The sequence below is a fragment of the Scyliorhinus canicula genome, chromosome 2 (genome assembly GCF_902713615.1).
Source record: "Scyliorhinus canicula chromosome 2, sScyCan1.1, whole genome shotgun sequence".
In the NCBI taxonomy this organism is placed as follows: Eukaryota; Metazoa; Chordata; class Chondrichthyes; order Carcharhiniformes; family Scyliorhinidae; genus Scyliorhinus; species Scyliorhinus canicula.
In genome coordinates this window covers 274857867-274884390 of record NC_052147.1, presented here as the reverse complement: position 1 = coordinate 274884390, position 26524 = coordinate 274857867, and the positions used below count along the sequence as shown (strand labels likewise).

The following is a 26524-nucleotide window of genomic DNA, read 5'->3' as shown; positions in this document are numbered from 1 at the left end:
TCTTGGGCAGAACAAGCAGTGATACAACCAGAAAGAATGTTTTCTATGGTGCATCTGTCGAAGTTGGTGAGAGTCACAGCTGACATGCCAAATTTCCTTAATCTTAGATCTAAAACACAATGTAAGTGCCCCCCACAAAATTAACTGGTGTGAGTCTAAGTCAGGGATAGAAGCCAGTAGCTTGTTAATAAAAGCTGTATCATCCCAATTTGGAGCATATACATTAACTTAGGACCACCGAGGTGCCTGCCAAAGACCCACTGATAATCACATGTCGCCCGTTTGGGCCCACCAAGAGCTTAGCAGCCGAAAAATAAATTATTTTATTAATCAACATTGCAGACCCCCGGACCCTATCATCGAAACCCGAATGGAATACCTGTCCCACCCATCCCTTCCATAATCTTGTCCGGTCCCTGACTCACAAATGGGTGTCCTTCAGAAACACCACATCAGCATTCAGACTTTTCAGGTGAGCACGTGTCTTTGACCTTTTACTGGTTTGTTCAACCCCCTTACATTGCAGTGAGTAGCAAAATTGGGGGCCTACTACCACATCACCGCTCCCCCTCCAAACCGGAGTCAGCCATTTCCACCAAGAGGAGTAATCCAGCAACTACTTTAGAGAGTACAGGCACTGGGCCCGACCAGGATGGCCGCCTGTGGTGGTATGATTTGCATAGCTGTCTGCCATTGGTGCAGAACACTGGCTTACCATTGGCCCTGGTCGGTCATGTGCCTCTCGACCGATTGGTTGAGACAGTCATGTGACGGCTCCCCGATTGGTCGAGAGGCTGAGTTAACCCCGCCTCAGAGCGAGGTATAAATACCCAGAACGCCCGGCGGTCGTCCATTTACTGTAGTCGACCGCAGGGCTAACTTCTAGCTTATTAAAGCCTAACTTTTGTACAGCAACTCGTCTCGCGTTCGATTGATGGCTCATCACCGCCACACCCTCCCTCAAGTCAGAACAAAGAACAAGCTGTTGTCACAGTCAGAAACCTATCCCTGCCCCCCACACAACCGCCTCGTACCCCACTACCTCCCAAAAATAACACCCCCAAGTAAACAACCAAAAGGCGAATAAAAACCTCTGTTCATAACCCCAGACAAAACAAAAACCCTAAGCTCACTATCTAAAACTACAATATAATAATGAGCTGCAGTTACCCCCACCACTCCATTCACATCAGCTAACTCTTCAGCGAGTAGGTCAGCTCCCGCCTGGAGTAAAGACAAATAAATAGCCATAACCATCCTCCCCCCCCCCCCCCCCCCCAACCTACATCCAACTTTGGTAATCACACACCACATGCCACCAGAAGTCCCCTGGCCTTGTGTATATTTAAGGCTGTGATAGATAGATTCTTGTTCAGAAAGGGAATTGAGGAATATGGGAAAAGGCAGGAAAGTAGGCATGAGGCGTGTCAGATCAGCCTAAATCCTATTGAATGGTTGAGCAGGCCCGAGGGGCTGAACGGCCTACTTGTGTTCCTATTTCCTATGGTCTTATGAAGTAACTCACTTCCTGACTTCCCAAAACCTATTCACTATGTGTGAGCATGATGGAATATTCTCCACTTGTCTGGGTGAGGGAAGCTCCAACAATAAATGGGGTTAGCTTCGATGGGCTTTTTGGTTGGCATGGACCAGTTCGGGCCTAAGGGCCTGTCTCCATGCTGTAGATTCTATGATTCTGTGAACACTCAAGAAGCACCAACATCCTTCAAGACAAAGCATCCCACTTGGTTGGCACCCCATCCACCACTTTCAGCATTAACTCCATCAGACAATTGCGCACCGTCTCCCACCAGGTGAGCTATTAGGTGAATCATCCTGTGGTGACAGTATTCTACAGTGCTTCCTTTTTATTTACTTCGGAGGGAGTGGTTGGGAAGAAGATCCCCTGGCCTTGTATTTTTTAAAATTGACCAATATTATGATCCTCCAAAAGTTGCTAGGATACCGGACCGGAACTCCTATTGTCATGTGAGAGTACCTTTAAGAAATGGGTGTTTAAGAAATGTAACTTTAAGAAATGGATGTTTATCAGTGATGTCAGTGTGGATGGAGCTGGGCTGTCTGTCAGCTTTTTACTTTCGTTTTAGGCTGTTTACTGCAGGGTGTGTTTTAGTTTTGTTTTCAGAGCTGGATAGCTGCAGTCACAGCCAGAAGGGGTATTAGTCTCTCTCTCTCTAATCTAACAACTGTAAATCAATCCTTTGGTGATTTAAAACTAATAACTGCTCTCAGTAGTGACTTTAACCTGATGTGCTTCTGTTAAAGGTTATGTTTTTAAGTCTTATGGATGCTAAAAGGAAAGCTGAAAGTATTACTTAGTGTTGTGTTCTTTGGGGGTTGTATTTGAATTAATGGTTGCTAAGATGTTCACTGTATGTTTTAAAAAGGTTAACTTGAGTTCATAGAATAAACATTGTTTTGCTTTAAAAAATACTTTTCCATTTCTGCTGTACCACACCTGTAGAGTGAGCCGTGTGCTCCCCATACATAGAACATAGAACAGAACAGGCCCTTCAGCCCTCGATGTTGTGCCGAGCAATGATCACCCTACTTAAACCCACGTAACCCGTATACCCGTAACCCAACAATCCCCCCATTAACCTTACACTACGGGCAATTTAGCATGGCCAATCCACCTAACCCGCACATCTTTGGACTGTGGGAGGAAACCGGAGCACCCGGAGGAAACCCACGCACACACAGGGAGGACGTGCAGACTCCACACAGACAGTGACCCAGCCGGGAATCGAACCTGGGACCCTGGAGCTGTGAAGCATTGATGCTAACCACCATGCTACCGTGAGCACACAATCTATTAAAAGTTGTGCGTCAGGTGAACTCCATGATACACTTTGGGGTTCTCTAATCCCTGGCCCATAACACTATATTTTATTTGTATGACTGTGGGGAAACTCCATACACAAATAGGAATACGGTATATTGAACCAAACTTTATTACTCCTCTGTCCCAGCAGCCGGCCAATGGGGTTTCCCACTGTGGCGGCCCCACTCCACCTGGAAATCCGAAGATGTGTGTGCGCTGCCGGCGAAGTGGAGGATTCCGCCGACAGCGAATCCAGCCCTACGTCTCTAATTATCTACTCCCCAGAGAACCTTCTTTCTATAAAGGGGCTGCAGCACAGTGTTTAGCACAGTTGCTTCACAGCTCCAGGGTCCCAGGTTCGATTCCCGGCTTGGGTCACTGTGTGGAGTCTGCACGTTCTCCCAGTGTCTGCGTGGGTTTTCTCCGGTTTCCTCCCACAGTCCAAAAATGTGCAGGTTAGGTGGATTGACCATGCTAAACTTCCTTTAATGACCAAAAAAGTTGTGTGGGGTTACTGGGTTATGGGGATAGGTTGGAGGTGTGCGCATAAATGGGGTTCTCTTTCCAAGGGCTGGTGCAGACTCGATGGGCCGAATGGCCTCCTTCTGCACTGCGAATTCTATGATTATAAACAAAATTCAATCAAGTCCTATTCAGGTAAATAATATACATGGTTGGAATGAATTATGATCTTACTTTTACTCTGCTTTAATTATCCCTTCTGTAGCCCCAATATCTACCTTGAAACCATGATTTTTAAGACCCTTACTGCAGTAAACACATGCACACTAACCCAGGCGTTTAACCATTACTGCACCAGGTACATATAATACAATATATATATATTTATATATATATATATATATATGAAATTGTTCCATTCATCACACGCATCACAGGGCATTACATGGTCACTGGTGGTTGGAGCAACTGCATGGGTGCAGCTCCTGATGCTTAATTAAAACATTACTATATTTTATGGAATAATAATCGCTTATTGTCACAAGTAGGTTTCAATGAAGTTACTGTGAAAAGGCCCTAGCCACCACATTCCGGCGCCTGTTCGGGGAGGGCGGTACGGGAATTGAACCCGTGCTGCTGGCATTGTTCTGCATTGCAAGCCAGCTGTTTAGCCTGCTGTCTAAACCAGCCTCAAATGTGTAGTCATTTGGCACAATAGAACTTGATTATTACTGAAAAAGAGACATATTATCAAAGCTTTTCATCTTGCACTCATCAGGATAATTATGCAAGATGAACTGACAGTAAAGGGAGCAACAATTTATACTTCATGAGAAGACAGTGCTGATTGATTGGCAAGTGGACTCTGGTAGAAGCAGTGCCATGGAGAATGCAATAGTGAACAGTTAAGTGTTAACTGCTAAGGTGGTGTTGTACATTCAAACCAGGCAGGTTGACTCTTTATTATCAAGCCATTGCCATGGGAAGTGAACCAGGAAATGGCTGACCCCAAGTTTTTGTGTAGTTGGAAAATGCTCCATACATGGATATGCTCTTTCTGACTGCAAAACACAAGGGTGTGCCTTTGTCCCACATCAAACATGATGAGGTATTTGCTGAGTTCGAACTCCCCTACTCACAGCTACCCCACCACAAACCAGCATCCACAGAAGGCGCTGAAGGTGCATTCCTAGCTGATCTAGCACACACTGGAGATTGTTAATGTTTACACCATCCAGGGGCTAATAGGCCTTCCCTTCATCGCCTACTTCCCGTATCGGCCTCCCCGAACAGGCGCCGGAATGTGGCGACTAGGGGCTTTTCACAGTAACTTCATTGAAGTCCACTTGTGACAATAAGCGATCATTACATTATTATTATTACATATTACTTTCTGTGAATATAACAGCGATTGCACTTCAAAAGGCACGCCATTTGCTGTAAAGCAGTTTGGGACATGCCTAGGTTGTGATAGGTCCTATAGAAATGCAACCCTTCTGTATTTATGTGGCCCGTATTTTGCTGTGCGCTATCCAGCTTCTTCACTTCCTAGAGGGCTTAATTTGCTGCCCTTCACTGCTTTGCAAAAGACAGGAGCAGCACTTAGTCCTTTCATGAGCAATTCAATTAAGTAACTGAGCAGCAGGATGGATGAAGTAGAGGCACGAAGGGGGCGAATCGTTTACTTATTTACAAATTGGATTTGCAAGTAAACAACTTAATCATAAAGAAGCTAAGTGGCATTGCAGATGATGTGGTTCGAGAACTTGCAGCTTAAGCATTCGGGATACGTATACAAATGCATTGCGTTGTGTGCACATCTATTTATATATATAGGCAAACACATTATAAATAAATGAATATTCATGCACACACTCGGATTACTCATTTTGCAGCATAGCCTCCTGCAGTGCTGTGCGTTTAAAGGTCTTGACTTTCATGAGGCCTATAAGCCCCTGGATGGTGTAAACATTAACGTTCATTGTGTAGAATACTGCAAATTTCCGAATGTGACCTTCTACTGAATGAGACTGATTCAGCATATGTTTAGTTATTCATATCATATTCTAAAGTCAAGTATCATGACACGCTCGCTGTGCTTAAAATTATGTCCTTACCAATTGTAAATTAAGGGCACTACAATATTTTCAACACTGAGAGCTTAAGCAGTCAGGAGAGAATCAGAACTTAAGGGATCAGCATATAGAAATACATAAGTCACTTTTGTATAGTAATTAGCACAACATGTATGCAAAGACAGGTTTTTTGTGAATACAACAGATGCTGGAGATCCAAAATGAAGACATGCTGGAAATACTCTGCAGGTCATGCAGCATCTGTGGAGAGAGAAATGGCGAGTTAACGTTTCAGATTGATGACTGGAGCAATGGAAGGTCATCTTTGGCTTCCAGCTAGAGAAGAAGTAGAATGTCAAAATGGGGTTGTAATATTTTTAGACAAGACAGAGCAGCGATAGAAGGTTAGTGGAATTGCTGTGCAGACTGTTATTGTGAGAGGGAACGAGCAAAGGAAATCTGTAGACAGATAGTGATCTAAGTAGGAATAACAAAATTATTTTATCAAGGAGGTTTCAATGACCCACTCGTTGACTGAATGAGGAGAGACGGAAAGGAGAGAAGGGAATAGAATACAATGTGTACTGTTTCCTCAAGCAATAGGTTTGTATGCCTGCTGTGGGAGATGCTTTGTGAGATCCAGTCATGGGTAATAAAATAGATCAGGCATGGAATCATAAATTGGGTGGTGAGTTAAACCTGACGTAAAATATTTGAAAAATTGAGGGGTTTTCCCCTTAGAATAGAGCACGTAACAATGTGATGTGATGGTAGTGGCTGGTTTAGCACAGTGGGCTAAATCACTGGCTTGTAATGCAGAACAAGACCAGCAGCGCGGGTTCAATTCCCGTTCCAGCCTTCCTGAACAGGCACCGGAATGTGGCGACTAGGGGCTTTTCACAGTAACTTCATCGAAGCCTACTCGTGACAATAAGCGATGATTATTATTAAGGGGCTGGTTTAGCACACTGGGCTAAATCGCTGACTTTTAAAACAGACCAAGGCAGGCCAGCAGCACGGTTCAATTCCCGTACCAGCCTCCCCGAATAGGCGCCGGAATTTGGCGACTAGGGGCTTTTCACAGTAACTTAATTGAAGCCTACTCATGACAGTAAGCAATTTTCATTTAATTTTTTTCATAGTGATCTATATATATATATATAGGGGTCAATGTAAATGCACGACAACTAAGCAATCACTAGAGGGAGCACAGGAGATGTATAAATATGGACAGACAGGAAGTCAGGGGGAATCTTCACAGGAATTGCAGCTGGTGAGCAGGACACAGACAGACAGCTCAGATGTAACATATAGCATAAACGCTGGAGAGAGAACAAACTCACACAATAAAGCATCCACTTCAACTGTAAGACTATGAGCTTTATTCAGACACGAGGATTAATATAGTGATAGTTCAAAATTATGAAGGGCATAGGTAAGAGAGAAAAATAATATTTCCAACTGTTGATAGGACACAGATGTTATTGAAAGAGATTTAGAACACCGAGCAAGAGATATGCAGAGAGCTGTCAGGCTGTGCAATGGACTAGCTATGTTAGTGATTGAGGCAGAAACCATGTCAACATTAAAAACAGGTTAAAAAAAGGTTTCCATATCTTACATCTTTCACAATGTCAGGACACTGAAACAGCTTCATAGCCAATGAAGTACCTTTTGAAGCGTAGTCACTGTGATGTAGGAAACAGGGTTAGGGTAAGCACGCAGCAGGGTTCAACATAGCAGGGTTACACGAACAGCAATGTGATGAGTGACAAACTAATCTATGTTAATGATGTTGGTTAAATTATAACAAGTGGCCCTGCAGGGTATCGGAGAGATCTTCCCTGCTGTTCTATGAAACAATTCCATGGGCACTCTTTTGAGAGGGCACTCAAGTCCTCAGTTTAATGTCGTGTGACAGTGTAGCATTGTACTAGAGGGCCAGCTTAGATTTCTTGTTCAAGTCTCTGGACTAGGGCAGGAACCCACAGTGAGAATGTTACCCACTGAACCATGTCTGACACTGAATAGCTGAAACTTAGAGACCAAGGAGCTTCCAAGGTATACCTCCTGGTCTGCTTTGAGGTAGCTGGTATTCACTCGGCAACAGTAGGAATATTACATCTCCTGAGCCCCTATGCTAATGGAAGGGAATATCAGACTGACCTTCTATGCTTGATGGCTTCCAGTGGTTTGATTGCTTTGCTTCATTGTGATGACATTTGCAGTCCAGGCTCTCATAAGGAATGGGCACTTGGGCAGCTGCTGGGAGGGCAGTAGAACTGCACCTCAGCACAGGTCATAGAAATGCAGAAAACACCAGCAGGAGGAGGCCATTCAGCCCTTTGAGCCTGCTCCGCCATTAATTATGATCATTGCTGATTATCCAACTCCGTAACCTGTTTCCGCTCCCTACCCCCCACAATATCTTTGATCCTTTAAGCCCCAAGAGCGATATATAACTTCTTGCAAACAAAGAGAAAAAAGAACAATACAGCACAGAAACAGGCCCTTCGGCCCTCCAAGCCTGTACCAGTCATGATACCACACTTGGCCAAAATGCTCAGCACTTTCTAGTGCTGTATCCCTCTATACCCATCCTATCCATGTGTTTGTCAAGATGCCTTTTGAATGCCGTTAATTTATCTGCTTCCCCAACCTCCCCTGGCAACACTTTCCAGTCACTCACCATCCTTTGTATTAAAAAACTGCCTCGCACATCTCCTCTAAACTTTGCCCCACGGACCTTAAACCTACGCCCTTTGGTGACTGACTCCTCCACCTTGGGAAAGAGTGCCTGCCCATCCATTCTATCCATGCCCCTCATAATCTTGTAGACCTCTTGTCAGGCTACCCCATAACCTCTGTCGCTCTAATGGAAACGATCCCAGTCGATTCAGCCTCTCTGCGTAGCTAACACCCTCCTGACCAGGCATCAGGTAAACATCCAGGCAAATCCCCTCTGCACCCTCTCCAAAGCCTCCACATCCTTTTGGTAATGTGGCGACCAGAATTGTGCGCAATATTCCAAGTGCGGCCTTACGAAGGTTCTATACAACTGCAGTATGACTTGCCAGTTTTTATACTCGATGCCCCGTCCAATAAAGGCAAGCATTCCGTATGCTTTCTTGACTACCTTGCCCACTTAGGTGGACCTGCACGCCTAGATCTCTCTGACTTGCTATGTTCCTAAGAGTTTTGCCATTTTTGCCATACTTCGCCTCTCTGTTAAACCTACCAAAGTGCATTACCTCACATTTATCTGGATTAAACTCCATTTGCCAATTCTCTGTCCAAGTCTCCAACCTTACTGCAAACCAATCCACAAACTTCTGTATCCATCTTGCCACCTCACCTCTGATCCCATGTAACTTCACCTTTATACCAGTCTGCCATGAGACACCTTTTCAAAGGCTTTACCTTTACAAAGCCCATGTAAACAACATCCACTGTCCTCCCTTCATCAATCATCTTTGTCACCTCCTCAAAAAACTGAATCAAGTTAGTGAGGCACAACCTCCCCTGCACAAACCACGCGGTCTATCGCTAATGAGCCCATTTGTTTCCAAATGGGTATAAATCCTGTCCCTGAGAATTCTCTCCAATAATTTACCTACTACCAACATGAGGCTCACCGGCTTATAGTTTCCTCGACTATCTCTGTTACCTTTCTTAAACAGCGCTACCACATTAGCTATTCTCCAGTCCTCTGGGATCTCACCTGTAGCCAATGAGGATACAAAGATGTCAGTCAAGGCCCCAGCAATTTCCTCCCTTGCTTCCCTCAGTATTCTGGGGTAAATCCCATCCGGCCCAGGAGACATATCTACCTTAATATCTTTTAAAACATCCAACACCTCCTTTTTGATGTCAACATGACCCAGACTGTCCACACACCCTACCCAAGAATCATCTTCCAGAGAACATACGATGTTTTGGCCTCGATCTCTTTCTGCAGTAGAAAATTCGACAGGGTCACCAATCTCTAGGTGAAGAAATTTCTCCTCATCTCAGTCCGAAACGGTGTACCCTGTATCCTCAGACTGCGGCTGCTAGTTCTGGATGGCTCCCGTCATCGGGAGCATCCTTCCTGCATTTGCCCTGCCTGGTTCTGTTCAAATTTTAAAAGTTTTTATGAGATCCCCCACGTTCTTCTAAACTCCAGCAAATATAATCCTAACAAACTCGATTAACATCAGTTCCGCTATCCCAGGAATCAGTCTGGTAAAACTTTGCTGCACTCCCTCCACAGCAAAAACATCCTTCCTCAGATAAGGAGACCAAACCATTGCATAATATTCCTGGTGTAGTCTCACCAAGGCCCTGTAGAGCTTCAGAGTGCCATCTCTGCTCTTTTACTCAAATCTTCTCACTATGAAGGGATAATTCTATAATGAAGGCCAATTTACCATTTGTTTTCTTCACCATCTGCTACACCTGCGTGCTTACTTTCAGTGACTGGTGTGCAAAGGCACCCAGTTCTTGTTGCACATTCCTCTCTCTCAATCTATAGTCATTTATATAATAATCTTCCTGTTTTTGCTTCCAAAGTGGATAACCTCAAATTTATCCACATTATTCTGCAACTGCCATGCATTTGTACACTCACTCAACTTGTCCAAATCACACTGAAGCATCTCTGCATCCTCCTCACAGCTCACCCTCCCACCCAACTTTGTGTCATCTTCCGATTTAGAGAGATTACATTTAGTTCCCTCATCTAAATCATGAATATACATTGTGAATAGCAGTGATCTCTGCGCTAACCCACTGGTCATTTCAGTCAGTTTTTATGTTCCCTGCTGCAATCTTACTCTCATATTCTATTTTCCCCTTCTTAATTTATCCCTTTGTCCTACTTTTCTGAATTCTAAACTGCTTCCAATCCTCAGGTCTGATGTTTTTTCTGGCCAATTTGTATGCCTCTTCCTTGCATCTAATACCATCTCAATTTCCCTTGTAAACCATGGTTTGGTCACCTTTCCTGTTTTATTTTTGTGCCATACAGGAATGAACAATTGTTGCAGTTCACCCATGCATTCTTTGGACATTTGCCATTGTGTCCACCATAGCCACTTTTAAGTAATGTTCCCCAATCCATTATAGTCAACTCACATCCCATACCATAGAAGTTTCCTTTATTTAGATTTTCCACTCTCCATCTTGATGAAGAATTCTATTATATTATGGCCTCTCGTCCCCAAGGAGCCTCGCGCAACTAATATGCAAATTATTCCTTCCTCGGTGCACAATGTCTAATATAGGATGGCCTGTTCTCCAGATGGTTCCTCAACTTAGTGGTCCAGAAAACCATCCCATGCACACTCAAGCAATTCCTCCTCTATGGTATTGTTACTAATTTGGAAATTTATTTGCAGATTACAGTCACCCATAATTACAGATGTTCCTTTATCGTATGTGTCTTTAATTTTCTGTTTAATGCCATCCCTAACATCGCCACTACATACCACTAGTTTAGGGATCTTTATACAAGCCCCCACTCATGTTTTTTGCCCCTTGGTGTTTCTCAGCTCTACCCATACAGATGTCATAGACGTCAACGCATCAAAAACTGAAGAAACAATCAAACATCCAAACTTTGGGTAACGTTTTCATGGAATGCTATCAGCACTGCCTCCAGCAGAAAACTTCCTCAAAAGAACAAATTGACTCCCAGGAGATAAGTTACAAAGGAGAATGGAAATGTAATCTCGCTATCTACCTGTCCAACTTTTGAATTATGCTTTTGCTTCATCCTATCGTTTATGCTGTGTGGAAATGAAGATAAAATGAAATGAAAATCGCTTATTGTCACGAGTAGGCTTCAATGAAGTTACTGTGAAAAGCCCCTAGTCGCCATATTCCGGCGCCTGTCCGGGGAGGCTGGTACGGGAAGTGAAAGTGAAAATACACCTAAACATATCAAGTGTAACCCTCCGCGCCAAGTTGCGTTTTCTATACAAAAAAATAGAGGCCGAGATCTTCCTCCCACTCTGCGCAATTTTCCGCCGCAGCAGACGGCAGCTCACCATGAGACATAGGAGCATGATTAGGCCACTCGGCACATCGAGTCAGCTCCGCCATTCAATCATGGCTGATATTTTTCTCATCCACATTCTCCTGCCTTCTCCCCATAACCCCTGATCCCCTTATTGATCAAAAACCTATCTATCTCTGTTTTAAAGACACTCAGTGATTTGCCTCCACAGCCTTCTGCGGCAAAGAGTTCCACAGATTCACCACCCTCTGGCTGAAGAAATTCCTCCTCATATCTCTTTTAAAGGATTTTCCCTTTAATCTGAGATTTTGTCCTCTGCTTCTAGTTTTTCCTACAAATGGAAACATTATCTCCACGTCCACTCTATCCAGGCCACACAATATCCTGTAAGTTTCAATAAGATCCCCCCTCATCCTTCTAAACTCCAATGAGTACAGACCCAGAGTCCTCAACCGTTCCTCATACGACAAGCTCTTCATTCCAGGGATCATTCTTGTGAATCTCCTCTGGACCCTTTCCAAGGCCAGGATACCCTTCCTTAGATAGGGGCCCAAAACTGCTCACAATACTCCAAATGGGCCTGACCAGAGCCCTATACAGCCTCAGAAGTACATCCCTGGTCTTGTATTCTAGCTCTCTCGACATGAATGCGAGCATTGCATTTACCTTCCTAACTGCTGACTGAAGCTGTTAAACTTAAGAGAATCGTGAACAAGGACTCCCAAGTCCCTTTGTGCTTCTGATTTCTTTAGCATCTTCCCATTTAGAAAATAGTCTATGCCTCCATTTTTCCTTTCAAAGTGCATAACCTCACACTTTTCCACATTGTATTCCATGTGCCACTTCTTTGCCCACTCTCCTAGCCTGTCCGAGTCCTTCTGAAGCCCGCCTGCCTCCTCAATGCTACATGCCCCTCTACAGATCTTTGTATCACATGCAAACTTAGCAACAGTGCCTTCAGTTCCTTCCTCCAGATCATTAATGTATAATGTGAAAAGTTGTGGTCCCAACACCCGACCCCTGAGGCACACCACTAGTCACCGGCTGCCATCTTGAAAAAGACCCCTTTATCCCCACTCTTTGCCTTCTGCCAGTCAGCCAATCCTCTATCCATGCCAGGATCTTACCCTAAATACCATGGGGTCTTAAATTATTCAACAGTCTCCTGTGCTGCACCTTGTCAGAGGCCTTCTGGAAATCTAAATAAATCACGTCCACTGATTCTCATTTGTCTAAATTCCTTATTACCTCGTCAAAGAACTCTAACAGATTTGTCAGACATGACCTCCCTTTGACAAAGCCGTGCTGACTCAGTCCTATTTTACCATGCACTTCCATGTACTCTGTGATCTCATCTTTAATAATGGACTCTAAAATCTTACCAATGACCGAAGTCAGGCTAACCGCCCTCCAATTTTCCGTATTCTGCCTCTTTCCCTTCTTAAACAGTGGTGTTACATTAGCCACTTTCCAGTCCTCTGGGATCTTTCCTGCCTCCAGCGATTCCTGAAAAATCATCACCAATGCCTCCACAATCTCCTCAGCTATCTCTTTTAGAACCCTGGGGTGTGGTCCATCCGGTCCAGGATATCCACCTTCAGACCTTTCAGTTTCCCCAGAACCTTCTCCTTAGTAATGGTCACTGCACTCACCTCTGCCCCCTGGTTCTCCTGGAGCTCTGGCATCCACTGATGTCTTCCACCCTGAAGACTGATGCAAAGTAACTATGATTGGTTGTCAATGGGGTTTCCCATTGAATGCACCACAAAAACTATACAGTGGGGGTGCGCAGTCAGAGGGACCGTAAGATCCCGTCAGCGCGAATGATCAGAAAGTCCCACCCTGAGTGTGCAACTAAAGGAAGAGAGGATGATACAACTGATGAATTTTGAAACCAACCGTGGCAAGCTATAAAAGGACCGAAGGAGAGTCTCCTGTTGTTATAATTAAAAATGTCACATATGGTATATTATTGACCGCATTAGTGCACTTTGTGTTTTTGTTGCTGGACCTCTAATTACTTTAGGGTAATTTCTTCAACGACTCAAGAAATAACGATACCTCATACGGTATTATAGTTTTTATGACTGCTGTAATATGGTAATAAAACAGCAGGAATCTTTATGGGTCTTTACTTATCATGATGTGATGGGCCAGGGAATTTAAGATCCAAGTATTATTATACATTACGCATTATTTTTGCTCAAGGGTAGTTCCTTATTGCTGCTTCATACTGAGTGTAAAATATTTTCTGTATTCTTTCCCTCCCCTCCTTGCTTCATGTAGAGGATTGGACATTTCGATAATGCCCTCTGTGTATTTTGTTTTGCCTTGAGCAAAAGGATTTGGGTGTTCATAAACAAATAAGTAAAAAAGAAACTAGCGGACAGGCACAAAAAAGCAATTTAAAAATTTAATGGAACATTGGCTTTTATCTCTAGTGCCTGGTATACAAAGGGGGAGGAAACTATGCTTCAGTTTGTGCAGATCCTTGTTCCGACCGTCGCTGGAGTGCTGCATATTGTTTCGGGCAGCGTTTGTCAAGAATGATATATTGGCCTTAAGAGGGCTTGCAGTGTAGATTCCCATTGCTGAAGGAGTGACATTTCTGTGGACAGGTTGCATAAAGCTGGCATTTATTCTCTTGAGCCTGGTTTGGTGATCTAATGAGGGATTTAGGAGGATGAAAGGATTCAGTGGCGTCGATAAATAATTTCCCCTGGTGAGCGAATCCAGGACAGAGGGGCATAATCTTTAGAGGCAGACTATTTAGGAATGAAATGAGGAAGCATTATTTCGTGCAAATGGGAGTGGAATTCTGGAACTCGCGCACAATGTTCCAAAACAGTGATCGATGTTTTTTTCTGAAAGGGGTATTAAGGGATATGGAGGAAGAGTAGGGAAAAGGGGTTGAGCAGCTATGATCTAATGGTGTGATGACATAAGCCTGAGGGGCTAATTGACCAATTTCTCATAGGTCATAGAACAGTGCAGAAGGAGGCCATTCGGCCCATCAAGTCTGCACCGACCCACTTAAGCCCTCACGCTATCCCAATAACCCCTCCTAACCCTTTTGGACACGAAGGGCAATTTAGCATGGCCAATCCACCTAACCTGCACGACTTTGGACCGTGGGAAGAAACCGGAGCACCCAGAGGAAACCCACGCAGACACGGGAGAACGTGCAGACTCCACACAGACCGTGACCCAGCGGAGAATCGAACCTGGGACCCTGGTGCTGTGAAGCCACAGTGCTAACCACTATGCTACCATGCTGCCATGCATTTTGTTCCTATCTTCTTGAAAACAATATGTTGCAGATTTCCAAGTCCAATTCACATTTATAACTGAAAGTGTGAGCCAGGATTGTGACATTGTTCCATACCTGATGCTTTAAAGAGAAGCCTGACTCTGGGAGCTCTTTTGAAAGGGGTCATCCCTATTATTTGACGGCATCCGTGGTGGACACTTTGTGCTTTGTTGAGATAGAAATTCGTGAGTGAAATGCATCCTTTGATGTCCCAGTCATTTTGAAAGCAAAATTCACCTTTCCACATCCAGCTTTGGAAGCACGGAGTGGCAGCTGGGCCAGTCGGTCAGGGGCCCGCGTTTAATTTTAGAAATAAAGTTCAGCAATGGTGACCTCTAATCCCGGCCAGGAGACTTGGGTCACTCTCAGAAACTTGAACCAGAGAGACTGTAATGAACGCTGCGATCCGGTTGAGCATATCAGAATGATTTGTGGTGCTGTACATAGATTGGGAGTGCAGCACAGCACACACTTGTAACCTAGTAATAGCAGTGTTTCTTATTCTGTTGCATTCTCTTTCCAGGATGATGATGACGAAGCCAGAGTTGGGGAGGCATTGACCCGCGCTGTCGTATGTGCTCTGAAGTCTGCGGATCCTTCTGCTGACATTGCCAGCTGGCTGAATGCCACAGAGGTGTGTTTAGTCTGTTGGATATTTGGTGCAACAGCTCCAGTTACCAAATTTGAACATCCAGAATACAAGCGTTTGAATTGAACAGTTGTGGGCATTTTATGAACGAACCGTTGATTACGGGCCCGACTTGGTAGCACGGTTGAATCTTGTGAGAGGCGAGACATCTCGGGAGATTCATCTGACTCTCCCGAGACGTCGCGATCTGGATCTCGCCCTCGCTGGGCGTATCCAGATATACATATTTAAATGAGCGAGGCCTGGACTAGGTGTCGTTTAGTACTGGTCCACGTTTGTGGCGTAACAGCATCTTGGGGGGGGGGGGGGGGGGGGGGGGGGTGCTTCCCATGCCACTGGAGACCCCTGGGTGGTTGGGGACAGGGCAGGGTGGCCCCCTGGCTCTCCCTCTGGCACCCGTGCACATTTGTACCGTGGCATTGCTAAGTTGACAGGGGCACTGCCAAGGTGGTACTGCTAAGGGTCTGGGTCTGAGTGGGGCCATGCCCATGAAAGAGGGATGGGGGGAGTATGAAGGGTAGCTTGGGAGGGTTGTGAAGGGCTGGTATGAAGGGGCCTCATGAAGGTTGGGGGGGACGTTAAGTATGGGGGTCCCGAAAGAGGGTGGGGGTCTGAAAGTGGGATGGGAAGGTCTGAAAAGGAGTACCCCAGTGACCCTAAAGTGGGCTGTCCTCACTAAGGTATGATATAATGCCCATGTGTGGGGGGGGGGGGGTGACGTTACCCGTTGGTGGGGGTGTGGGGGACCCTCAAGGTACCCTTTCAAAATGGCGATCCGGGCCCTGAGGAGCTGAACTGATCGGCAAGTTCAGCTCACCGGTGTTGAAAAAATTCCAAGTGTGGGCTTGACCGGGGATGAGTACGTGTGGTTGAATAGCGGTGTGGATCTCGCCCAAAAAGCCAGGGGGAAACACCCCGCCAATCTCGCCCAATGAAAAAATGAAATGAAAATCGCTTATTGTCACGAGTAGGCTTCAAATGAAGTTACTGTGAAAAGCCCCTAGTCACCACATTCTGGCGCCTGTTCGGGGAGGCTGGTACGGGAATTGAACCGTGCTGCTGGCCTACCTTGGTCTGCTTTAAAACCAGCTGTTTAGCCCACTGTGCTGAACCAGCCCCGTAGACACTTAGAACTGACACTTCGAAATTTTTTGGTTGAATCGAGCCTTTCACTGGTGATTATGTATGCTGCAGACATAGAAAATGCTACAAGTGCACAGCAAGTTGGGCAACACACTGTTTCTGCTGAAGGACTGTACGACAATGGTTCACTGATCTTTCTGACTGATTGCACATTTCCTGCTTGGATAACTAAGCATTTACCATCTCTTGTGGTTTTGCTCATGGCATCGGAGAGACTTTTAAGAGACGTGGCAAATGCAGTGGAGCAGGTGGTTGATGTTAAAGTATTTTTTCATTGCAGCAAACGCACCCATGATCTAATTGGGACTAACTATTTTGGAATGTTTATTGATTGTTTCCAAATTTACTCTGATTAGGTAATGCAAACAATAACAAAGCTTCCCAGCAGCCAATCAAAAGAAGTAAGACTTCTGCATGATGGACACATTTGAAGTAGGATTGTGTAATAATATGACTTTTTTTCCTTATTCTTTCATGGGACTGGCCATGTTGCCCATCCCGAAATGCCCTTCAGCTAAGTGGCTTCCCGGAAAGCCACTTAACTGAAGGGCATTTCGGGCCATTTCCTATGGCAATTAAGAGTCAACTACATTGCTGTGGGTCTGGAGTCACACGTTGGCCAGACCGGGTAATTTCCTTCCCTAAAGGACATTCGTGAACCAGATGGGTTTTTACGACAATCGATGATAGTTTCTTGGTCACCATTACTGAGACTATATATGTTTATGAATCAAAACATTTGAATAGATATTTCTCTCTTTGTTGGTTTAGGCTGGAATCACTTCGCACGAAACAAACCTGCACTACGTCAACCTTGCAGTTCAGACCTGTTTGGGTAAGCTACAGAGCTGCTCCGCAAAGGGCAGAAACCCGTCAGCAAGGGGTTCATCAGCCTTTTCGAAGAAAAGGAAATGTGGTTCAGGCGAAGGAGCGGAGCACTCCGCAGCTACGGATACTGTGGGGAACCTTGCAGAACCTAAACCCGCCCTTACCACCAGCATCCCTTTTGGGCCGAACCTAGTTCCTGTTGTCCAAGAGGCAGCTGCTGCCGCTCAACACAGAGTATCCTGCACCCACCGATGTAGCGACGTCTCTCTGACAAATAACCTGGAAGCTAACCAAAGCAGTGGAAGAATGGGATGTGATTGCGAGTCTACTGGAGTTCACAGGACTGTGATATCCACTGACGAGTTGCTAAACTGTTTGGTCCATCCTGATGTGATAAGCCTAATGACTGAGATTCTGCTGGACAGGCACTGCTCTCATTAGTCAGATGAGCCCTTCAGTGTCCATTGATTTTATTTTTGTTAAGTGTGGAAATAAATCATTCCTTAAAGGAAGTGTCTAACTCTATTTATTTATCAATATTATTAAAGATGTTATGCAGTCGGAAGAAATAGGAGGTGGAGTAAGCCACAAGGCCCCTTGAACCCTTTTCCATCATTCACTAAGATGATCTTCGCTGTCCTCGAAATGAAACTATTTCTCCTTATCGCAAGCTGACCACTTGCCCCGTGACTATGACCCTTCGTTCTAGACCTACTTGGCTGCAAGCATTACCTCCATTGTCACGGTCTTTGGTCGCATTTTTCTGACAGCATTTCCCGTTGGAAATTGCTATGTCAACCGTCACTGTGTACTTGAAGGCTCTGGCTGCCAGATTTCTCTGTGGGGTGCCTTGTTTCACCTGCTTTGTACATGCAAAATTACTTATTTGCCGACTGATTGTGAACAATTCCATAGAGGATGTTTAACAGGAGCTTTTGGGCAGGGTTTTCCAGCCTCACGGCCGCGTGTTTCTTGACAGCAGGATGCGGCGCGCCGTTCGCCAGCGGCGGGATTCCCTGCTCCTGCTGCTGTCAATGGCAATCGCCATTGAAGCCGCCCCACGCCGCTGGGAAACCCCCAGGCGAAGGCGCGCTGCCGAGGGACCACAAAATCCCAACGGCAAGCAAATGGCCAGAGAATTCTGGCCATAATATTTAAAAATGGTCCTCACATTCTGTGCTCCGTAGTTTGACTTTGGAATTCATGATGTTATCTGAATTGATAAATATAAAATTTAAAACAAAACAAGACATTGGAGCAGATCATTCTGTGGCAGAAACAACATTATCAGAAGCTTGATATGTCATTTGGCATCCTGTGATTCTGATTACAACAAATCAAGATGCATGAATAATCAATTTTTTCTTTGCAGACTTGCTGAAGAATTTGTTTGCTTGTCCTAGGACAGTGCATGTTAATCATTCTCTGATCCGCTAAATAAACACAAACCTCCTTTGTGAGCATTTTCCAAACCTACGACTACTACCGAGATGGACAAGGGCAGCAAATGCTTGGGGGCACCATCAACTGCCTGTCCCTCTCCAAGTCACACACCATCATGGCTTGAATAAAAGCAAATTACAGCGGATGCTGGAATCTGAGACCAGAGAAAATGCTGGAAAATCTCAGGTCTGTCAGCATCTGTAGGAAGAGAAAAGAGCTAACGTTTCGAGTCCAGGTGACCCTTTGTCAAAGCCCATCATGGCTTGGAATGATATCACTGTTCCTTCACTGTAGCTGTGTCAAAATCCTGGAACTTCCTCTCTAATAGCACTGTAAGAAGTCTTACAACACCAGGTTAAAGTCCAGCAGGTTTGTTTCAAATCACTAGCTTTCGGAACTCAGCATCACCACCAGTAGCAACCAAACCCCCCCCCCCCCCCCCCCCCCTCTCCCCCCGGTACTACAGTAGAAAACAATACAGGGAAATCTATTGTCAACTTGTCGGACTACTCAGCAGAGGGCTCAATTTCTGCACCACCACCAAAATGGACCCAATTTCGTCTATTTACACAGGAAAAAGACAAAGTTGTCGAGGAGAATACTGAGATACAGGCTACTTGACTAGAAGGGCTTGAGGTTCATAAGGAGGAGGTGTTAGCGATTCTGGAAAGTGTGAAAATAGATAAGTCCCCTGGGCCGGATGGGATTTATCCTAGGATTCTCTGGGAAGCTAGGGAGGAGAATCCTGAGCCTTTGGCTTTGATCTTTAAGCCATCTTTGTCTACAGGAATAGTGCCAGAAGACTGGAGGATAGCAAATGTTGTCCCCTTGTTCAAGAAGGGGAGTAGAGATAACCCCGGTAACTATAGACCAGTGAGCCTTACTTCTGTTGTGGGAAAAGTCTTGGAAAGGTTTATAAGAGATAGGATGTATGATCATCTGGAAAGGAATAATTTGATTAGAGATAGTCAACATGGTTTTGTGAAGGGTAGGTCTCACAAACCTCATTGAGTTCTTTGAGAAGGTGACCAAACAGGTGGATGAGTGTAAAGCAGTTGATGTGTATATAGATTTCAGTAAAGCGTTTGATAAGGTTCCCCACGGTAGGCTATTGCAGAAAATTCGGAGGCATGGGATTCAGGGTGATTTAACAGTTTGGATCAGAAATTGGCTAGCTGATTGAAGACAAAGGATGGTGGTTGATGGGAAATGTTCTGACTGGTGTCCAGTTACTAGTGGTGTGCCACAGGATCTGTTTTGGGGCCGCTGCTGTTTGTCATTTTTATAAATGACCTGGAGGAGGGCGTAGAAGGATGGGTGAGTAAATTTGCAGATGACACTAAAGTTTGTGGAGTTGTGGACAGTGCAGAAGGATGTTACAAGTTACAGAGGGACATAGATAGGATGCAGAGCTGGGCTGACAGGTGGCAAATGGAGTTTAATGCAGAAAAGTGTGAGGTGATTCATTTTGGAAGGAATAACAGGAAGACAGAGTATTGGGCTAATGGTAAGATTCTTGGTAGTGTGGACGAGCAGAGAGATCTTGGTGTCCATGTCCATAGATCCCTGAAAGTTGCCATCCAGGTTGAGAGGGTTGTTAAGAAGGCGTATGGTGTGTTAGCTTTTATTGGTAGAGGAATTGCGTTTCGGAGCCATGAGGTCATGTTGCAGTTGTACAAAACTCTGGTGCAGCCGCATTTGGAGTATAGTGTGCAGTTCTGGTCGCCATATTATAGGAAGGATGTGGAAGCATTGGAAAAGGTACAGAGGAGATTTACAAGGATGTTGCCTGGTATGGAGGGAAGATCTTATGAGGAAAGGCTGAAGGATTTGAGGCTGTTTTCGTTAGAGAGAAGAAGGTTAAGAGGTGACTTAATTGAGGCATACAAGATGATCAGAGGATTAGATAGGGTGGACATTGAGAGCCTTTTTCCTCGGATGGTGATGTCCAGTACGAGGGGACATAGCTTTAAATTGAGGGGAGATAGATATAGGACAGATGTCAGAGGTAGATTCTTTACTCAGAGAGTAATAAGGGCATGGAATGCCCTGCCTGCAACAGTAGTGGACTCGCCAACACTAAACTCATTCAAATAGTCATTGGATAGGCTTATGGACGATAAGGGAATACTGTAGTGTAGAGGGACTTTAGAGGGGTTTCACAGGATGGTGCAACATCGAGGGCCGAAGGGCCTGTACTGCGCTGTAATGTTTTATGTTCTATTAGTCTCGCGGCAGACTCGAAGGAATCCATCAGGCGAATGTGGTTCCGGGAGTTCTTCCACATGCCACAAGAGGCTGACAGCAAACCCAATGAGACAACCAATGAACCGGAACAGCAGACCGAAGAGGAAAAAGTCGAATTGGACCCTCAGGCCGCTGCCCTAGACTCGACATGTATGCTCAAGCCGTCAGGAGTCGCGTCAATGCCAGATTCATCAGTCGCATTCACAAGACAGCTTCGAATGTCACCCAAGCACAACACAACGCCATCCGCGCTCTCAAGACCAACCACAACATCGTCATCAAACCAGCCACTGTCATACTGAACAGAACGCACTGCTGCAAAGAAGTGTACCGACACCTCAACAACCAGGAACAATACAGACAGTTACCTGCAGATCCGACCAAGGAACACACTCGCCAACTCAACAGACTGATCAAGACCTTGGATCCAGACCTTCAGAGCACCCTACGTGCTCTCATTCCGCGTACTCCCCGCGTTGGAGATCTCTACTGCCTGCCAAAAATACACAAGGCCAACACACCAGGCCGCCCTATCGTATCAGGCAATGGAACCCTGTGTGAGAACCTCTCTGGCTACATTGAGGGCATCTTGAAACCCATCGTACAAAGTACACCGAGCTTCTGTCGTGGCACGATGGACTTCCTACAGAAACTCAGCACCCATGGACCAGTTGAACCAGGAACATTCCTCGTCACAATGGACGTCTCGGCACTCTACACCAGCATCCCCCATGACGACTGCATTGCTGCAACAACCTCAGTAATCAACACCGACAACTGCCAATCTCCAGACGCAATTCTGCAACTCATCCGCTTCATTCTGGATCACAACGTCTTCACCTTCGACAACAAATTCTTCAGACGCACGGAACAGCCATGGGGACCAAATTCACACCTCAATATGCCAATATCTTCATGCACAAGTTTGAACAAGACCTCCTCACCGCACGGGACCTTCAAACAAAGTTATGCACCAGATACATCCATGACATTTTTTTCCTTTGGACCCACGGCGAAGAATCACTGAAACGACTACACAATGATATCAATAGGTTCCATCCCACCATCAGACCCACCATGGACTACTCAAAATCGGTTGCATTCTTGGACACACTCGTCTCCATCAAGGACGGTCACCTCAGCACTTCGCTTTACCGCAAGCCCACGGATAACCTCACGATGCTCCACTTCTCCAGCTTCCACCCTAAACACATTAAAGAAGCCATCCCCTATGGACAAGCCCTCCATATACACAGGATCTGCTCAGACGAGGAGGAATAGACATCTACAGATGCTGAAAGATGCCCTCGTACGAACGGGATATGGCACTCGACTCATCAATCGACAGTTCCAACGTGCCACAGCAAAAAACCGCACCGACCTCCTCAGAAGACAAACACGGGACACAACCGACAGAATGCCCTTCGTGGTCCAGTATTTCCCGGAGCGGAGAAACGACGACATTTTCTTCGCAGCCTTCAACACGTCATCGATGAAGATGAACATCTTGCCAAGGTCATCCCCACACCCCCACTACTTGCCTTCAAACAACCGCGCAACCTCAAACAAACCATTGTTTGCAGCAAACTACCCAGCCTTCAGAACAGTGTAGCCACCTGGGGTGACCACTGCCCAAACACAAAATGGACATGTTGTAAAAAGCAAGCAGCTTGCAGAGTGCTTGTATATTTGGACTGCTGCAGAAACCAGTTTGGCTGTTGCTGAAACCAGACAACGCTATGAAAAGAAACAGTGAGCATATTAATGAGGCGATACCAGGCGATCCCTAGGCACAAAAGAAACAAGTTAGCACTAACCGATACATTGAATGGAAGGCCAGACTTTTCGGCGCCAAAGAAGCCCAAAACAATAAGTCCCAAGAACCGCCCCAGTAATCTAGCAACTGCCCCGCTATTGGGGAATTCAAATCAATCGATTGCGAAGAGACCTAATCGATTACGAGAGTATAGAGGGTCCGCCCAGGTGGGCGCAAGACCCTGAGAGTATAAAACAGAGACCCCGACCCCAGCTCGCTCTCTCTGTCAGCCTCTCCTTGACCAGCTAGCCCTCCCAGCAGATCACCATTGCAGCAGAAGAACCTTGTGCAGGAGAGGTCTGGACAGAAGCCACCAGCAAGTAAGTCACAACGCACGCTACGGGAATAGACACTCCTGACCCCTTTAGACCATAACTACTGGAAGCCTGCGGACCCAGGACAAAGCTAGAAGCCGTTGTTCACTGATCCGGCAGTCCCCTTATCCAAATATGTATTTGGCCTAGTAGTGGTAGGATTAGCCTAGTCTTATAGTTTATATGCATGATTAGTAGATTACTGTAATATAATAAACATGTCTTGTTTGAACTTATTAATTGGTGTATGGTGTTATTGCTTTGAACTTGACCTTGAAACTTGTGGCGGTATCTTAACGATACCCGGCGACTCCAAAGCTAAGTAACGAAACAGAGCCAAATTGAGTGTTAAGCACACTCACCCAGAACGAGCAACAAAAGCGACCACGACACCACACAACCCTGCCATGGCAATCTGTGCAAGACGTGCCAGATCATCGACACGGGTACCACCATTACACATGAGAACACCACCCACCAGCTACGCGGTACATTCTCGTGCGACTCGTCCAACGTTGTCTACCTCATACGCTGCAGGAAAGCTTGGTACATTGGCGAGACCATGCAGACGCTGCAACAACGAATGAATGGACATCGCGCTACAATCGGCAGGCAGGAATGTTCCCTTCCAGTCGGGGAACACTTCAGCAGTTGAGGGCATTCAGCCTCTGATCTCTGGGTAAGTGTTCTCCAAGGCGGCCTTCGGGACACGCGATGGCGCACAATCGCAGAGTAGAAACTTATAGCCAGGTTCCGCACTCATAAGTACGGCCTCAACCGGGACCTTGGATTCATGTTGCATTACATTCACCCCCATCATCTGGCCTGGGCTTGCAAAATCCTACCAACTTTCCTGGTTTGAGACAATTCACACCTCTTTAACCTGGGGTTACCCCTCTCTCTGGCTCTGTAAAGACTTAATTACCTGCAAATGCTCGCATTCAAAGTATTGCCTTGCATCTTTTACTTTGTCTATATAAATGTTTCTGGAACCTACCTCTCCATTCACCTGAGGAAGGAGCAGTGCTCCGAAAGCTAGTGTTTGAAACAAACCTGTTGGACTTTAACCCGGTGTTGGAAGACTTCTTACTGTGCTCACCCCAGTCCAACGCCAGCATCTCCACATGTCTACTATCTAATAGCACTGTGGGTGTACCTACACCACATGGACTAATAATCTTTAGCAGTGTCACAAGTAAGCTTGCATTAACACTCCAATGAAGTTACTGTGAAAATCCCCTAGTCGCCACATTCCGGCGCCTGCTCGTGTACACTGAGGGAGAATTTTGAATATCTAACAAGCACGTCTTTCGGGACTCGTGGGAGGGAACCCACGCAGACATGAGGGGAGTGTGCAGACTCTGCACAGATGGTGCACAGAAGCAAAAGTGCTGACCACTGTGCTGCCCAAACTACAGAACTTCAAGAAGACGCCTCACCACCACGACCTTATGAACAATTAGGGATGGAGAACATCTGGTCTTGTCAGTGACCCTCGCATCCCATGAAACAAAAAGAAAATGTAGATTTTGATGTAAAAATGAAGGAACTATTGAATTCGGAGTTAGGTTGCCTCGCTTGAGGGAACGCTGTTTTAGCACGAGCAACGGCATAATTTTCAAATTTTCCTCCTCTTGTTTAAATCCCTCTATGACCTTCTTCCTTGCTGTCTGTAACCACCTCCAGACCTGCAATCCTTCTCAATCTTTCCATTCTCCAATTCTGGTCCCTTGTGCTTCACCCCCGCTTCCTTTATCACACAAGGGGCTGGTTTAGCTCACTCAGCTAACTCGCTGGCTTTTAAAGCAGACCAAGGCAGGCCAGCAGCACGATTCGATTCCCGTACCAGCCTCCCCGGACAGGCGCCGGAATGTGGCGACTAGGGCCTTTTCACAGTAACTTCATTGAAGCCTACTCGTGACAATAGGTGATTTTCATTTCATTTCATTTTCAATTGGTGCCCGTGCCTTGAGCCATGTGCACTAATCCACGTGTGCTGCAATTGGCTCTCAATAATAATAATGATTGCTTATTGTCACAAGTAGGCTTCAATTAAGTTACCGTGAAAAGCCCCTAGTCGCCACATTCTGGCGCCTATTCAGGGAGGCTGGTACGGGAATTGAGCACGCACTGCTGGCCTTGTCCTGCATTACAAGCCAGCCGTTTAGCCCACTGTGCTGAACCAGCCCCTCAACATATTGGTGCCTGTGATGCCTGTGCCTTGAGCCATGTGCACTAATCCACGTGTGCTGAAATTGGCTTTCAAGATCACTCTACGAGTGGCAGCACGGTCGCACAGAGGTTAGCACTGCTGCCTCACGCGCCAAGGTCTCAGGTTCGATCCCGGCTCTGGGTCATTGTCCGTGTGGAGTTTGCACATTCTCCCGTGTTTGCGTGGGTTTCGCCCCCACAATCCAAAAATGTGCAGGTTAGTTGGATTGGCCACGCTGAATTGCCAATTAATTGGGTACTCTAAATTTATTTTTAAAAAGATTGCTCTACATGATTTTGTTTGAGCTGCTCCTTAACGCTCTTTGACGAAGACTCATCTCCAAATATCTTTCCCTTGTGGCTAGGTGCTACAAAAATGCAAGATGTTATTGCAATAAAGACATTGGAAAATGACTGTGTCGCTAGCTCTTGTTTATCGATGCCGGGTGGGAGATTAAAAACAGCTGCTGAAAGATGACTACTTTGCTGAGAGTATGTGTGAGATCTTATTGAATGACGAAGCAGACTCGCAGGACTGATTAACCTGCTCCCAAGTCCGATGCTTCATCTTAACTACCGTCTCCCAGAGATATGTTTAAGAGAATGACTTGACTCCACATCTTCAGGTGCTCTTGCTGCATTGGAATTATCTCATCACGTCTATGCTGAGTAGTGTAATCATGATGTCAAGCTCCAAAGAAGCTGCAGGTTTGCCAAGCCTGACCTAAAGTACGGTCATGTAGTGGTGTAACATTTCTATCAGGGCTGCCTCATCAAATTAATAGCAAGCTTTTAAAATTTCAATCTAGTGGAGTGAAAATATTCAACCGCGGGAACAATTAAATCGCAGATTTACAATTAACATGCCGAATGCAAGGGACCCTGACTGATACCAACACCTTGGCCTGCGGAAGGACCATCTATTTTGACCCTCTGTGTGGTATGGAGCAGGAATACATTGGGAAAGGGAGGTGTTTGGAAGGTTTTCTGCATCAAACAGGGCAGTGTTTTGAGTAACACAGTGTTATGGTTGCCTGGTGCATTGATGGTGGTGCTGTCGGCTCTACAGCTGCCAATGAACTTTTGGCTGAACTCTGAATTATTCTGATCTTCTGACTTTTTTTGCATTTACTTTAAATAGATTGTTAACTTTTCCTTAATTCAGCCGCCGGCTGCGCAGGGA

At 45.6% G+C, this 26524-nt stretch overlaps 1 protein-coding gene across 2 annotated transcripts in view; it reads left to right on the top strand.

Moving 5' to 3' along the window:
- The window catches only part of hspbap1 (hspb associated protein 1), a 112797-nt gene extending 94975 nt beyond the window's left edge, over positions 1-17822 (top strand). For both annotated transcript variants that reach the window (XM_038790077.1, XM_038790078.1), the window contains exons 7-8: positions 15214-15324; positions 17254-17822. In XM_038790077.1, the coding sequence (XP_038646005.1) occupies positions 15214-15324; positions 17254-17751 (609 nt within the window). In that variant the 3' untranslated portion in view covers positions 17752-17822. The remainder of the gene's footprint in view (positions 1-15213; positions 15325-17253) is intronic.
- The last annotated feature ends 8702 nt before the right edge of the window (positions 17823-26524 follow it).